Source organism: Diplotaxodon limnothrissa, linkage group LG17 (assembly GCF_057381915.1).
Source record: "Diplotaxodon limnothrissa isolate DT_005_m linkage group LG17, D_limnothrissa_male_GT1.1, whole genome shotgun sequence".
NCBI classification, from domain to species: Eukaryota; Metazoa; Chordata; class Actinopteri; order Cichliformes; family Cichlidae; genus Diplotaxodon; species Diplotaxodon limnothrissa.
The window spans coordinates 19,226,119-19,241,887 of NC_140612.1; the positions used below are offsets into that span (position 1 = coordinate 19,226,119).

General features: G+C 46.2%; 2 protein-coding genes across 2 annotated transcripts; both read right to left on the reverse strand.

The window, feature by feature from the left end:
* Positions 1–97: 97 nt before the first annotated feature.
* LOC146614894 (E3 SUMO-protein ligase ZBED1-like) lies at positions 98–754 on the reverse strand. The gene has a single exon (XM_085375517.1). The coding sequence runs from the start codon at positions 734–736 to the stop codon at positions 98–100; it is 639 nt and encodes a 212-aa protein (XP_085231643.1). The 5' UTR covers positions 737–754.
* A 43-nt stretch (positions 755–797) lies between these two features.
* LOC146614895 (E3 SUMO-protein ligase ZBED1-like) lies at positions 798–2,828 on the reverse strand. Its single transcript, XM_085375518.1, has 4 exons — positions 2,718–2,828; positions 1,718–1,817; positions 848–1,386; positions 798–803 (listed from the first exon to the last, which is right to left on the reverse strand). The coding sequence occupies exons 1-4, from the start codon at positions 2,826–2,828 to the stop codon at positions 798–800; spliced, it is 756 nt and encodes a 251-aa protein (XP_085231644.1).
* Between the last annotated feature and the right edge of the window lie 12,941 nt (positions 2,829–15,769).

The following is a 15,769-nucleotide window of genomic DNA, read 5'->3' on the forward strand; positions in this document are numbered from 1 at the left end:
TCTAATAGTCACATATTTCCAATAACGGAATTGAAACTTTGGGATATTAAAGCATATTCTTACTATTGAGACATTTTTAGAATATGCTGGAACCCTGTCATTGTGTTATGGACTTCAGGTCAACAAAAGCCATACCTGACTGAGTTGCAGAACTGGTTGCTGGCTCTGGCTGTGACGAGGTAGATGGGATAGGAGGGACGGGCATGATCTGGTCTTTTTCATTTTCAATGATGGTGGCACATTCTGCAGTCAGACGTCTCACTGCAGCTTGAGCATTGGTCTGACTGCAAAACCCCACAGCCTTGAATCTTGGATCAAGCAGGGTAGCAATGGTCATGACACTCATTGTTTCCAAGTGAGACGAACATTCACCCAGCATTCTTGTGAGGTTCATGCACAGCTGGCGGGCTTTGTCATCCAGAACTTGAGGTTGTTTTTTAGCAATTGCATACCGCAGCATGCAGACAAGTGGAATGACTTTGGACCCAGATACTCTCTGCTCTCCAGAAAGTTCAGTAGTGGCTGTGTAAAAAGGAGAAAGCACCTCCAGGCACTCTTTAACTGAGTGGTACTCCTCAGCAGTGACAGGTGTGAGATCTGTTCTCATTGAGACAAGGGCAGCACTAACTGGCTCTCTCTCCTCATACAGACGCTGCAGCATGGTGTATGTGCTGTTCCACCTGGTATCAACCTCCTGAAGGAGCTTTAGATGTGATCTGCCCATCTGCTGCTGCATTTGGCAGAGCTTCTCCTTTGCTGTTGTGCTAGATCGGAAATAGCTTACCAATTTACGTGCCTTACCTCTGATCTCCTCAAGCCCAGGCGTGTTGTCAATTGATTTTCTCACAATGAGGTTCAGAGTATGTGCAATGCACTTTGTGTGGCGCACTTTCAATATTTTAGATGAGGCAATCATGTTTGGTGCTGCATCAGTGACGAGGCATCTGACTTTATTTTGGATGCCCCACTCCTCCATCAAAACCTTTTTCACCTCAGCAATATTTTCTGCTGTATGTGCCTTTGGGAAATGTCCCACTCCTAGCAACACTGTGGACAGTGTATCTTGTTCATTGACAAAATGACATGTCACAGCCAAGTAGGCATCCATATGAATGGATGTCCACATGTCACTGGTGAGACTGACAGCTGTAGCCTTCTCCACTTCTCTCTTTGCTCTCTCCTTTTCCTCCTTGAACTTTTCCGCCACCATTTCCTTTAGAGCCTTTCTGGTGGGGATTGTGTAGGTTGAGTCCAAGACACCAACAAACTGTCTGAAACCAGCATCGTCAACAATGGAAAAGGGCTGCGAGTCCTTCACGATCATGTTCACCAAAGCAGCATCGACCACCTGCTGTCTGGTCTGAGTGGGATTTGTGTGCATGATCCCTTCAATACACAAAAACATTTGAATGTGAGGATGGAAATAGGCTTAACTGTGTTGTATAAGTTGATTAGTCTTTAATGCCAGTATTCACAGGTAGTTCAATGGTTATTATGTGTTGTGGGATAAAGTAAATGGGCCTCCCATCTTACCAATAGCCTGCGGACATTACATAGGAAGCGGAAGAACCACCAACCAGTGCATCCTCTCACCCAGAAAGTGAAGTCAAACGCAATTAGTGACATTTTGTGCTAGTGATGTGAGACATGAATGAATGAATGACTGAATAATGGTTGATGTCCATACCATGAATGCTTGGATTCACTGTCATTGTACTCGTAGATGAGACCGCATTGTGCTTAGCACGGAGATGCCTCAGCATCGATGAGGTGTTGTTGTTGTAGGCCAGCTGCTGGTCACAGACCAAGCACCGAACCTAAGTAGTACATGGAGTGATCCTAGTGTTATTTATGCACACTACCCCCCCCCCACACACACACACACACACACACACAGATAGATCTCTCTCTCTCTCTATATATATATATATATAACACCCAGCGCGCCCCTGCGGGCGGTTTATCCTTCAAGCTCGGGTCCTCTACCAGAGGCCTGGGAGCTTGAGGGTCCTGCGCAGTATCTTAGCTGTTCCCAGGACTGCGCTCTTCTGGACAGAGATCTCCGATGTTATTCCCGGGATCTGCTGGAGCCACTCGCCTAGCTTGGGAGTCACCGCACCTAGTGCTCCGATTACCACGGGGACCACCGTTACCTTCACCCTCCACATCCTCTCGAGCTCTTCTCTGAGCCCTTGGTATTTCTCCAGCTTCTCGTGTTCCTTCTTCCTGATATTGCTGTCATTCGGAACCGCTACATCGATCACTACGGCCGTCTTCTTCTGTTTGTCTACCACCACTATGTCCGGTTGGTTAGCCACCACCATTTTGTCCGTCTGTATCTGGAAGTCCCACAGGATCTTAGCTCGGTCATTCTCCACCACCCTTGGGGGCATCTCCCATTTTGACCTCGGGACTTCTAGGTTATACTCGGCACAGATGTTCCTGTACACTATGCCGGCCACTTGGTTATGGCGTTCCATGTATGCCTTGCCTGCTAGCATCTTGCACCCTGCACCCTATATATATATATATATATATATATATATATATATATATATATATATATATATATATATATATGTATATGTGTGTGTGTGTGTGTGTGTGTGTGTGTGTGTGTGTGTGTGTGTGTGTAAAGACAAGGTTTGTGAACTTTTCAGTCAAAATAAACAAATGCAAAACAGAGGCAAACAAGAACACAAAGCTGTCAAACCTACCCGATTGACCGAAATCAACTCAAAATATTCCCACACGCCAGAACGTCCTCTCTTCCTTGCTGGTTCCATATCTGTCAGTGGAATGGTCACCTCTTCGCTCTCTGTCACCATCAACACACTCCACGAATCCCGTGGATGATTCACTTCCTTATATCCGTTTGAATCAGGTACCGAAGCAGTTACGTGCGTAATGAAGCTTCGGACGTCACTGGTCACGTGACTTTTGCCAAACGAAGCAAGTCTTGACACAGTGCTTCTGAACCAGTGTGTTGTTTTTTTCGACACACGCTCCGGAGCGCCAGCTTCAAGCGGGCCATCACTAGTTATCACGATTTACAAAGATATGCTCTATCCCCACTGCTGTTCTGGATAGTCCTGATAGCCCTCAGCCAGATCATTAACAAGACTGGTCATGGATCAGCCACCATCTCTACATGGATGACATCAAGCTGTTTGCCAGGAGTGAATGAGACATTGATTTGTTGATCCCCACCACTAGGAGCAACAATATCAGAAACCATTAAAGTAGTAATAAGGAGAAGTAAGTTAGTCAGAACTGAGAGGATTGTACTACCAGAAGCATTACATTGCAGAAAATGAGGATAGTTATAAGTACCGTGGAATCCCACAGGCTATACCTTTGAAGCGTAAGGCAAGTCCTGAGACGTTAGCTTAATGGGAAGAATAATGGACAGCTACACCCTGCTGGTTATCAGATGCCCTGCTTGGACAATAAGCTGGCCATAGAAGAAAATAGACACCACTGACAATAAGACTAGAAAGCCCCTGAAGGGTTACGTGCAAAATCCAGCACCCTGAGACTATACACCAAGTGGAAAGAAGGAGGCCAGCGACTAGTGAGTGTCAGAACTACTATCCAGGATGAAACGAGAAAGAGCCATGAGTACATCAGAAAGATGGCCACAAATTATCGCATATTTTGTGAATACCTCAGGTAGCATGAACCTGTAAAATAAAAGGAGCAAGGAGAGAAACTATCATAGATGGCACAGAAGCAGTAATTGTGGCAGCACAGGAACGAGCTCTGGGTCTGAGATCAATAGAGGCTGTGGTCTACCACACCAGCAAAAAACCCAAATGCAGGCTGTATAGAGATGCCCTTGAGATAATCCAGCACATAACAGCTGAGTGCAAGATGCTAGCAGGTAGTGCATACATACAGAGTATACAGGAACATCTGTGCAGAGTATGTGCTTGTCCCAAGGTTAAGATGGTGGGTGAGAATGAATAAGATCCTGTGAGACTTTCAGATACAGAAAAGCAATCTGGTGATGGCAATCAACCGCACATAGATGGACAAGCAGAGAAAGAAGCCTGTAGTGATAGATGTAGCTATACCGAGTGATAGCAACATCAAGACGAAGGAGAATGAGAAGCTTGAGAAACAGCAAAGGCTGAGACATGAGCTAAAGAAGATGTGAAAAGTGAAGGCACCAGAGGTCCTCATAACTGGAACACTCAGGGCAGTAAACCCCAAACTTGGATGGAGAGTATTAATATATCCTATAAACAAAAGTGAGAAGATCCCATTGCGACCACTGTTGTACCAGTTCTGACTTCTCTAATTCATAATTTAAACTGATCTGTGCACAATTGCTGTCCTTAATGAAAACATTGTTCTCTCCATTGTGAGCTGACCATCAGATCCATTAAGAACAAAAAGTCTCTAACCTTGTGTTTGAAGGTTCAAGTTCAGTACTCAAATGTGGATTAGGATCTTTGGGCTGCTCACTCTCCATAGACATCCTGGAGACTCTGCTCTCTGTCTCTGTTGCTCACCTCTGGAAACAGGAACATTGAATAAATCCCACATTGTTCTTGTATATGTTCCTGTTGCTTGGACATTGAGATGACTCTATCATGGTTGGGTTCATGAGGCTGAGGCTCTGAACATGATCAAGTGTGGCATTTAAATCCTAAGTCCTGATTATGGCTATGCAGGAACTTGTGTTTTGAAGATGGGCAGTCAAAATGAAGTGCTGGCAGAGCAGAAGGCACAGTTCTCTTGTCCGATCTTTCTGCACACACACACGCTGCTGTGTTTGAAAAAACAGCTGTTTTATTTTACTATTCAACAAGTGATATTCTTCACTGAGCAAATACTACATTTAAACTCTGAACCTGTAAAGTGCTTAGACAATACTAAAATCTCTATCACACCAATTCTGATGTTATCATGCCTATTGAAGAATTTAAGCATAAAGTCATTTGAATAGAAACAGTGTCATGAAAAATTATTTGCCCCTTCCTGGGTGGGGAGGGGTATATTTGTGACACTTAATTATTTCAGCTACAACAAATTTTATAATTATATAAATGTAACCAGAATAAACATAAATTGCAGGTTTTAAATTATGATTTTCTTTATTTCAGCATCATTGGAAAGTTTTAAGGATGAATGGCCCCTTTAAGATCATGCCAAAGCATCTCACTCGGTGACATTAAATTTGTAGCCCTTTAGAGGTGGCATGAACTGATGGCTGAACACTGCACTTCAGAATTTTAAAAAAATGGTAGAATGATAAATTTTGCTCCCAGTTACAGCAAGTTGTGCAGTTCCTGAAGCAGCAAAGCCTCCCCAGACCGTCAGACTACCACAACCATGTGTGAATCTTTTAATAACTGTTAACAGTTTTAGTGACGCTGATCTAACAAAAACAGCAGCGTGCTTTCTTCCTTGTACATGACTCACCTTCATGTAACTTTTCATTGCAAGCAGGACCTTACACTGCTGAAGAGTGGATGGTTTTTGTAACAGTCATTCTTCTTAGACAATCTTCCTGTTCTGTTGACTATGGCATGTAGTCAGAACTTACTGAGCAGTTTCCTATTGAGCAGCTCTTCTTTCCTCCCTCACATCACATGACTACATTGTTGTGTGCAAGTCATAATTGAGCTTCTTAAAGCGATATGATCACCTCTCTCTTTTTTTTTTTTTTTTTTTTTAAATAGCACACATATGAACACAAGTAGTAAAGGTTTTATTATTAACTTGGTAAACTCAGCTTGCTTCTCATTGTTACACCCCACTTAGAAATGAAGTAGTACTGGGTTGGGGGCAACACAAAGTGTAATGAAAACTATTTACGACCACAAAGTCGATGTGATTAAAACATGGTTTATTTCACAGAACTAATTAGGCCCAAAAATAAACACAGGGAAGCTCTACGCGTCAGGGTCTTCAAGGCCAAAACAACAAACAAAACACCTCCTTTCTAACTAAAAGACAAACCAAGATCTCTCTATCAGAAAACAAAATACAATGGCTGTGCTCCTTGTCTAGCCACAAAACAGGAGAAACAGTCAAAACAAAAATGGCAAAGAACCCCTATCTGCTGTGGTTCACAATTATCTCAGTAAAGGCATACCATTACTCACTGAAAGAAAAACCAAAGTTACGCCAAGTTTCATAAATTCCCACACGCAGCTACAGCCCGCTGCCTAAACCACTGCAGCTAACAGCTCAGGCAAAAAGGGGAGGGAGAAGAAGAAGGGGTGTGGCGGTTAGAGACGCAGTCTTTATGCCATGGCTGATGAGCTGCAACACATGTCAGCTGCGGCTCATGAGGCAGAGCTGGAATACAGCAGAGGGAGAAATGAGAAAAAGCTCTCTCACATAGGGAGAGCCACCAGAGGTCAGTGACCACAACACCCCCACATAAAATTTTACATAAAGTAAAACAGACATTCTTTTAACACATACCACCATGTTCATCAGGGAGGTTAACGCTACACCCTGAAAGTGCATCAACTATTACATTGTCCACACCTCTCTTATGTCTGAAGTCTAGATTGTATTCTTGAGCAAGCAAAGCCCACCTCATCAATCTCTGGCTGTGGTTGTACATGTGCTTCAGGAATATCAAAGGGTTATGCTCGGTATACCCATACGGAAAAGAAATAGTAAAAACTTATATGTGATTACTCATGAAAGTGGCCACTTTCATGAGTAAACCATATAAGGCTTACATGATTTACTCATGAAAGTGGCCACTTTCGCATTACTTTCATACATTGTTTTAGTAAGTATCCAAAACATACAAGTTTCTTTATATAATTTTTTAAGGGATCTTATATCTGTTTTCACACTTATATGCTTTTTATACAAGTTTCACACAAGACAGATACAAACTTTATAAAATTTATATATATCTTTTCCATATGGGTATACCATAACAGGAGTTGTGGTTGACCCTATGTAAAAGTCAAAATGCTGCAAAGTAAGCAACATGGCTAGTGTTTAATTCTCAATGGTGGAGTAGTTAAGTTGGTGAGGTTTGAACTCAGCTGAGAAGTAGGAAACTAGGTGACTGATGCCATCAACTCCATCCTGTAGCAGTACTGCCCCAGTGCCAGTAGTGCTTGCGTCCACTTCCAGCCTGAAGGCCCTGCTGAAGTCAGGAGCAGCCAGTACAGGGGTGCTGGAGAGGAGAGAGGAGAGACTTGGCACAGTCAAATGCATGTTGATATTCGGCAATCCAGATGAGTTAGAGGACAAACCTGCGTTTCTATCTGTTGTGCCATCTTTTGCTTGTTTGTTTCCTCTCCCTATGTATGAAGGGTGAAGTTAACAGTGGTCCCAGTGGTAATCGGAGCACTTGGTAGAGTGACCCCCAAGCATACATGCCAACCCTCCCGATTTTTCAGGGAGAATCCCAAATTTCAGTCCCAATCCCGAAAATCCGTCCCAATTAGACCGCGAAGGCAAGGTCCTCAGGTGGACGAAGCCTCTGAATTTGTACACCCCCGCTGGTTCTGGCTGGACAATAATAACGGTGACATTTAACTCATTTTTTTCAAATAAATAAACATTGTAAACAAAAGTTTTTTGTATATATATGTATATGTATACCCCCCACCCCCCAACAGCCCTTTTGAATATCTCCCTAATTCTGAGGTCTCAAGCTAGGCGACTTGCGACTTGTGTAATATTGTCAATGCCAGGGGCATTGACAATATTACACATTATACTCCAGACAGACAACAAAGAAAAATGTTGATGCTGAATATGACATGAAAACATGTTACCATAAAAGATCACATTGTTAAAACATGACAAATTGACATCCAAAAAAAATAAATAACAAAACAATGCACTCCGAATTGTGCCATGCAATTTGATTGATGTACATTGACTGAAAATTCATCACAAAATTAAAAATGGTGATGGTGTTACACTGTAAAAAGTTAATGGATAAATCAGTGAAGATGCTGGGACATGATGACACTCCATGAGCGTCTGGCAGCACAGATAAATGAGCTCACTAATGGGTGAGATGAACCCAGAACTGCTAAATGAAGGCCAGATAGTCTTGATCTCCAAGCATCAAGAATCCGAAGGGACTGGTCCCATCCAGCCCCCGACTAATAACCTGCATCAGCTCATTAAGGAAAGCTCCCTCAATATATAAGTGGAGCCCACAAACACCACAGAAGAAAAACACAAGCTCCTGGTTTCACTCCACGTTGTGCACCCTAAGACTATATGCTAATCGGAGGTCATGGGCTAGTAAGTGTCAGAATCACAATGCAGGATGAAACATAATTATTGATGAAATCAATAATTATAAGAGGTCATTGCAGACATATCCTACATATAAAGATAACAAGATCAAAATTCCAATCACTGTTTTCTCTGTTGGGACTATAATTCACAATTTAACCTGACAGGTTCTAAATGATTCCTAAATTCTTTCCTGCCGTGAAATATTGGTGCACTAATAAGTTTGTTTTTTATGAAAACATATTTTTCCTATTGCTAGCTGAGCATCAGATTGATTAAGGACAAACAGTCTTTCACATTGGGTTTGAGGGTTCAGGTTCAATATTAAAACCTGGATTTTAACTCTACATAGACATCCTGGAGACTCTGCTCTGTGGTTGTGCTGCTGATGTCTGGAAACACAAACACAGAATAAATCCCCATTGTTCTTGTGTATATTCCTGTTGTTGGGCACTGAGATGATGCTCTGTCAGTGTCATGTTTATGAGGCTGAGGCCCTGAACATCATCACATTTGATATTTGAATTCTAAATCATGTTCACGGTTGTGTATGAGCTTCAAGACAAATGGGCGGAGTCAAGTGCTGACACAACAGTAGACACAGCTCCTCCTTCCCTTGAGTGATCTGTCTCCTGAAATATCAGGTCAGATATATAATTACTGAAAAAGAAATACAGGAATATTTTTTACTCCGAGTACAGCTTCAAGTAAGTTAAACTTCTAGGATATTGATGTGGTCAGTTAGATAGCAGAGGAGCTTGTTAATCAGTTTCAGCTACTTTGGTGTTTATGAAATTAACAAGTGCATTAGAGGAGCAACAATGAGTCAATCCCCAAAACAGGTGGAGGCAACATGACATTTTTCCCTCCTCATCTTTTCTGACTGTTTTTCCAATAGTTTGACATTTGGGCTGGGTTATTTATATAGCACCAAATCACAACAACACTGGCCTCAAGCTGCTTTATATTGTGAGGTAAAGACCCAGTTGGCCCATTACTGGTAACATGAGGTTATATCTGGACCATACAGAAGTTGCACAGGTAGTCCACCTCTGCCAAGATACCACATCAATACATGGCACTGTTTAAGGTTTACTGTGTCTCCTGGCACAGCCTCAAGAGCATGGAAGAGAGTCCAGAAGATAGGAAGTTACACTGGAAGAGCTGGACGGGCCGTAGAAGGTCCTTAACCCATCAGCATGATTGGTATAACAGGATTAGCATTGTAGTAACAGGGCCCTGCAAAATCACCTCCAACAGGCCGCTTATGTCACTGTCTCTCACCAGAAAATCAGGAAAGGATGTCAGGAGGGTGACCTGAGGGCCTGATGTCCTCTAGTGGCCCCTGTGCTCACTGCCCAGCACCATGGAGATCGATTGGCATTTTTGACAGAAGACCAGAATAGAGCACCAGGTCTACCACTTGCGCCCTGTGCTTTTCAGAGGTGAGAGAATGTTCACCATGAGCACATGTAACTGACTGGTCTGGAGAAGCTTTGGAGAATGTTATGCTGCCTGTTACATCGTTCATGACCAGTTTGGTCTTGGGTCAGTCTGGAGAGGCATATCCACTCAGGGACAAGCAGACCCCTCCAGGCTAGGCACTGGCACCAACACTACCATTAGGTGATGAAACCCTTGGACCCATTGTGATGCCGAATGGTTGTCTTTCTTTGAAACCATGTGTTCTTTTTGGACAATAAGGTTTTCTATTTGACATTATTGTTGATTCGTGAGTTTTGACGTTAACTAAGGCAGGTGAGGACTGCAGTTTTTTAGATGTGTTACTGCAAATGAAACGGTTCAGAGAAGCATATCTAACAGATGGTATTTTTCATCCTAGTGCATGACTCAGTTTCATCTCACTTTACAGCAGAAACAGGAACTTACTTTGTGTGTGAGGGTCCACCTCACTGCTGAAGACTGGAGGACTTTTTTAGTACCAGTCCCTCTTCTTAGATAGTCAGCTGGATTGCCTAGATTACACACAGAGTTATGGCGCCAGTTACACAGTGGTCAGTCGACACACCACATAAACGCACAGTAACACTCCCCCGAGCAATTTCCCAGATATCACATGGCAGCTTTCCTGTCTGCAAGCAATGGATCAGCTTCTTAAAGAGATAGGAGTGCCTGCCTCTCTTTGTTTAAATAACAAACATAATAAGCCAAATAATCCTAAGCAGGATATTAACTGAAATAGGGATATATGAAACAATGAACTAAGAAACAAAGCAAGAACAAAATAGAACATCAAATAATAAATAAGAAATCAGAAGGCATCCTCAGTCCAAAACCCAAAACCCAGGACCATGATGTTTTTACTGCACTACAAACTTCTTATAGTACATTTAAAAAGAACACAGAAAACAAAATGAATTTCAAATATAATACTATTCCCTTAAAAGTAAATATTGCCTAGTGAGTTGAGCTGCCTTGCTGTGGGACAGAGTGTTTGTCAGGTGAGTGGAAACCCTGCATCAAAGCCTCCTCGTCAAAGTCTGGCTGTGTTGGAAAATTTGATCAAATTCAGATTAAAGTAAAGAGATTTCAGTTGAGTTCGTTTTTTCCAAGTTTAACATTTGTTACTCTCTTTCTCTCCTCTGTCTGTGGGGTCGACATGTCTCTAGCAACCTTCTCGTGGCTCATCTACATTTCTTTCCTTTATACCTGGAAGTAGATGGAGAATCATTCACCTGTATGCAATGTGATAATTACCTTAGCTACTATTTAGGCAGTGGCTGAAGCAAAAACTCAGGTGTGGGAGGAGTTCGGAGAGGCCATGGAAAAAGACTTTTGGACTGCCTCGAAGAGATTCTGGCAAACCGTCAGGCGTCTCAGGAGGGGAAAGCGGTGCTCTACCTGCACTGTGTATAGTGCTGGCGGAGCGCTGCTGACGTCGACTGAGAAAATTGGTTGACACGCCTCTGCAATGTTGCGTGGAGATCAGGGGCAGTACCTGTGGACTGGCAGACCGGGGTGGTGGTCCCCATCTTTAAGAAGGGGGACCGGAGGGTGTGTTCCAACTACAGGGGGATCACACTCCTCAGCCTCCCTGGGAAAGTCTATGCCAGGGTGCTGGAAAGGAGAGTTCGTCCGCTAGTCGAACCTCGGATACAGGAGGAACGATGCGGTTTTCGTCCTGGTCATGGAACACTGGACCAGCTCTTTATACTTGAGGGTGCATGGGAGTTTGCCCAACCAGTCTACATGTGTTTTGTGGACTTGGAGAAGGCATTCGACCGTGTCCCTCGGGGTGTCCTGTGGGAGGTGTTGCGGGAGTATGGGGTGTCTGGCCCATTGCTACGGGCCATTCGATCCCTATACAACCATTGCAAGTAAGTCGGGCTCGTTCCCGGTGGGTGATGGGCTCCGCCAGGGCTGCCCTTTGTCTCCGGTTCTGTTCATAATTTTTATGGACAGGATTTCTAGGCGCAGCCAAGTGGCGGAGGGCTTTCGCTTTGGTGGCCTCAGAATCTCATCTCTGATTTTTGCGGATGATGTGGTTCTGTTGGCTTCATCGGGTGAGGGCCTCCAGCTCGCACTGGAACGGTTCGCAGCCGAGTGTGAAGTAGTGGGAATGAGGATCAGCACCTCCAAATCTGAGGCCATGGTTCTCAGCCGGAAAAGGGTGGAGTGCCCACTCCGGGTCGGGGATGAGTTCCTGCCCCAAGTGGAGGAGTTCAAGTATCTCGGGGTCTTGTTCGCGAGTGATGGGAGAAGGGAGCCGGAGATCGACAGACGGATTGGGGCTGCAGCTGCAGTAATGCAGACGCTGCACCGGTCCATCGTGGTGAAGAGGGAGCTGAGTGTAAAAGCGAAGCTCTCAATTTACCGGTTGATCTACGTCCCTACCCTCACCTATGGCCACGAGCTGTGGGTAGTGACCGAAAGAACGAGATCGCGGATACAAGCGGCAGAAATGAGCTTCCTCCGAAAGGTGGCTGGCCTCTCCCTTAGAGATAGGGTGAGAAGTTCGGCCATCCGGGAGGGGCTCAGAGTAGAGCAGCTGCTGCTCCACATCGAAAGGAGCCAGTTGAGGTGGTTCGGGCATCTGAGAAGGATGCCCCCTGGGCGCCTCCTGGGTGAGGTGTTCCAGGCATGTCCCACCGGGAGGAGGCCCCGGGGCAGACCCAGGACACGCTGGAGAGATTATATCTCTCGGCTGGCCTGGGAATGCCTTGGTGTTCCCCCGGATAAGCTGGAGGAGGTGGCTGGGGAGAAGGAGGTCTGGGCCTCTTTGCTTAGGCTGCTGCCCCCGTGACCCGGCCTCGGATAAAGCGGATGAAGATGGATGGATGGATGGATGGATGGATGGATGGATGGATGGACTATTTAGGCTGAAGGTTGGCCTTAGTTGCTGCCAGATCATTGTACCTCCTGTGGTGGAGGAGTTTAGCACTCATGTGCTGCTTTTTTGCTTTGAACTGACTTGATGCTCTTTTGTGCAGATGGTCCATTATTTTCAGTAACCCAGGAAGAAAATAGGAAACCTGTTTGCTGGGGTGCTCTCTCCTGGACAAACTGACATGCAATAATCAAGGTGTAGAAAAGGGTCAAGGCTGAAAAACTCAGGTGAAGTCATGGATCAGTCAGACAGCCATAACAGCCATCTGGATGCTGTAAACTTCTCTACAGAGAACTAAAGCAGCCAGAGTGAAAGACAAATGATTCCAAAGTCCTCATGTTGATTTTCTATGTATTTGTGCAGATCCTTTTGTCCACTCCATCATCAGCACAGGCAAGATAAAACTAGATTTTTTTACTTTCTGTGGTCATCATTTACAAAACGATAACTGACAGCAGACGAAGCAGGAATTCTAATTTTACATGTATTATTAGAAAACCACATTTCTGGACATAAAACAATAAAAAAAAGTAAACAGATGAATCAATAAAAGAGATGAATCAATATCACTTCCTATTGCAAAATGGGAAGCGGATTTATCAGTTAACTTAGCCCTAAACTTCTGGTCTCAGATTTGCTTAAAAACCTTTCATCTAATTAGAAATCCCAGTCTTCAATTAATTCAATACAAAATATTACATAGAGTGCACTATACAGGTCATCGGATGTTCAAGATGGGCTTTACGTCTACCAACAACTGCTCACACTGCCAAACCAATTCACCGGACAATTATATCCACGCTCTTTGGTTCTGTCCACCAGTTCAGAAGTTTTGGCGCGAGATATGTGAAGACTTATCAAAGTGTCTGAAATGTAACATTCCAACTTCCCCCTTAGTGTGTTTGTTGGGCAGCTTAGATAATGTCACTTCAGAAAAGAATATCGCCCATATGGTTTTCACTGCCCTATGCATAGCCAAGAAAACAGTCCTCATGAACTGGAAAAATAAAAATAATCTTAATTCTAACCAATATAGAAATTATCTATTAGATTACATTAGTCTTGATACAGTCTCTGCCACCACATCAGATCAATTGCTCTGGGCTCCTTTGATCAGCTCCATCACCTAGTGGGGGTGGGGGGTCATAGTTTGGTCCCGCCTTCACTGTTGTGATTGGTGTGGGGGTAGGGATAGGCTTAGGGCGTCGGGGGGTTCCCCGGAGGCATTTTCCTTGGGGGTCTCAACCCGGGGTAGCGGTCATGTCCGGTTAGGGGCTCTGTTGGCTCTCAGGTGACTGTTTCCTCGCGGCTGCGTGCAGCGGGACTAGGGGAGGGTCTGTGCTGACGGACGTGGGTTACTGACCTGGTAGCCTGGCTGCCCCTGGGTGGGTCCGGGATGGGCGTGAGGTTCTGGGGGCGCTCCGTCTCTGGGCTGGGGCCCAGGCCGGGCCTCGGGGGCTTGGGTCCTGGTTGGTGTGTTGCCGGGGTTGTGGGCGGGTGGGTGCATGGGGGCCCAGCCCTGGAGCGGGGTGCCGCCGGTGCATCGAGCCACCTGGGGGGCTCTTCAACTGGTGGGGAAGATTGTCACATCTTGCAGGAGCTTTCCTCTCCTCAGGGGCTCTCTCTACAGGAGGGGGAGATACAAGAGAGGTGGAGGAAGATCTCAGCCTGGGTGTTTATTGTCTTATGTAGTCTGGAAGAAGAGTGGATGGTGGGGTGGGTGCAGTTTTCTCTGTGGTGGGGTTGGGTGGACTGTCCCGGGCTCTGTGGGGCCGGGAGGCGCTGCCTTTCTGGGCCCCGGTCTGGATGGGCCTGGGCCCCCTTTCCCTGGTGGGTCGCGGAGTATGGGGGTGCCTACTGGGGTCAGCGGGGGAGCTGGCCCCAGGGAGGGGTCACTTGCCCCTCCCTTCCTTCCCTCCCCATCTCCAGCTGCCTCCCTCTTCCCGCTCCACCACAACCACCCACACATGCAGGACCTTGGAGTAGGGGTATGTCACCAGGGTGCAGAGGAGGCCACCCCCCCCCCCCCCCCCCGTCCCCTTCTGGCTGCCTCTGCCTCAATTTTATCCCACAACTTAGACATTCACATTACTCACACTCTCATTACACATACATATAGGATCTTGGGGGTGGGCACGATACACGGAATCCAAAGTACCCCACCCCTGGCATCGTTGCCCACCTCTCAATGTTAAATACACGTAGACATTGAGGGCCAGCAGGAGGGACCATGCGCTTACCTGCTGCTCTCTGGCAGGTAGCTCCATGCCCTCCTGGGTTTTAAATGCACCTTAGAACACACATGCATCAACACTACAATGAGCGGGTGGAGGGAGGTTTGGAGTCTTCTCTCACCCCCATTCTCTGCGACCTGCTGGAGCGGGGGGGCTAGGAGGAGGAGTTGGCCGTCCGACTGCGGTCTGGAGTGTGGGGCCTCCCTGCTGCTGCGGAGTTGGGGCGGTCTGCCTCCCCCCACCGCAGGGAAAAGGGTAACACCACCTGGGTCTGGGTGCAGTTCCCCCCCTCCAGGGGCAAGGGTACCTAGACCCGGGGCTTAGAGTACGCTTGGGGAGTGTGATCGTGTGTACAGCGTCTCTTTATGTCTGTCTCCACGTTGGTTGAGTGTGGAGTAAGTGTATATGAGAGCATGAGGGTGGGAATGGATGTTTGTATATGTGTGTGCCTGTATTTCTGTGTCTATATGTCAGGTTGGGTGTCAGGCGCCACCTCTCTGGGGACATCTTAGGCCCTCCAAGGTATGGAGGCCTATCTCCCCCTACCACCACTTCCCTTGCCAGTGGCGGACTCCCTCAGACATCGGTGCGTTGGTGGTTCTTTGTGTCCGGGGATGGGCGTCCGGGTACACACCGGCTCACTCCTTGGCGGCCGCTTATCGGGGCCTGGAGCCTGGGGCTCGCTCGGGCCACTTCGGAGGTGGGGTGCCCCCGGCCTCTCGGCCTGGGGCTCGGTCACTCAGGCACGGCTGGCTGCCGACGGAGCTCACGGGCGCGTCACTGCAACTCCCCCTGGCTTCTGCTCCGCGGCTGCTGAGTGAGCCCCCATCTGGGACTCTCCTCAGCTCTTTCTGGGACAGTGGCGCGGCTGCCCCTCTGTTGGTCTTCCTTGGTCTCTTGTGTTCTGGGGGCCTCTGGATGTCTGGAGTTTTGATCTCCTCCATAC

Coding starts and splice junctions, on each gene's coding strand:
- LOC146614894 (XM_085375517.1), bottom strand. CDS start 736: ATGCAGCAGCAGATGGGCAGATCACATCTAAAGCTCCTTCAGGAGGTT.
- LOC146614895 (XM_085375518.1), bottom strand. CDS start 2,828: ATGGTGACAGAGAGCGAAGAGGTGACCATTCCACTGACAGATATGGAA. Junction 1,818..2,717: donor AGTTGATTTCGGTCAATCGG/GTAGGTTTGACA, acceptor TGTACTACTTAG/GTTCGGTGCTTGGTCTGTGA. Junction 1,387..1,717: donor CAATGCGGTCTCATCTACGA/GTACAATGACAG, acceptor TGTGTATTGAAG/GGATCATGCACACAAATCCC.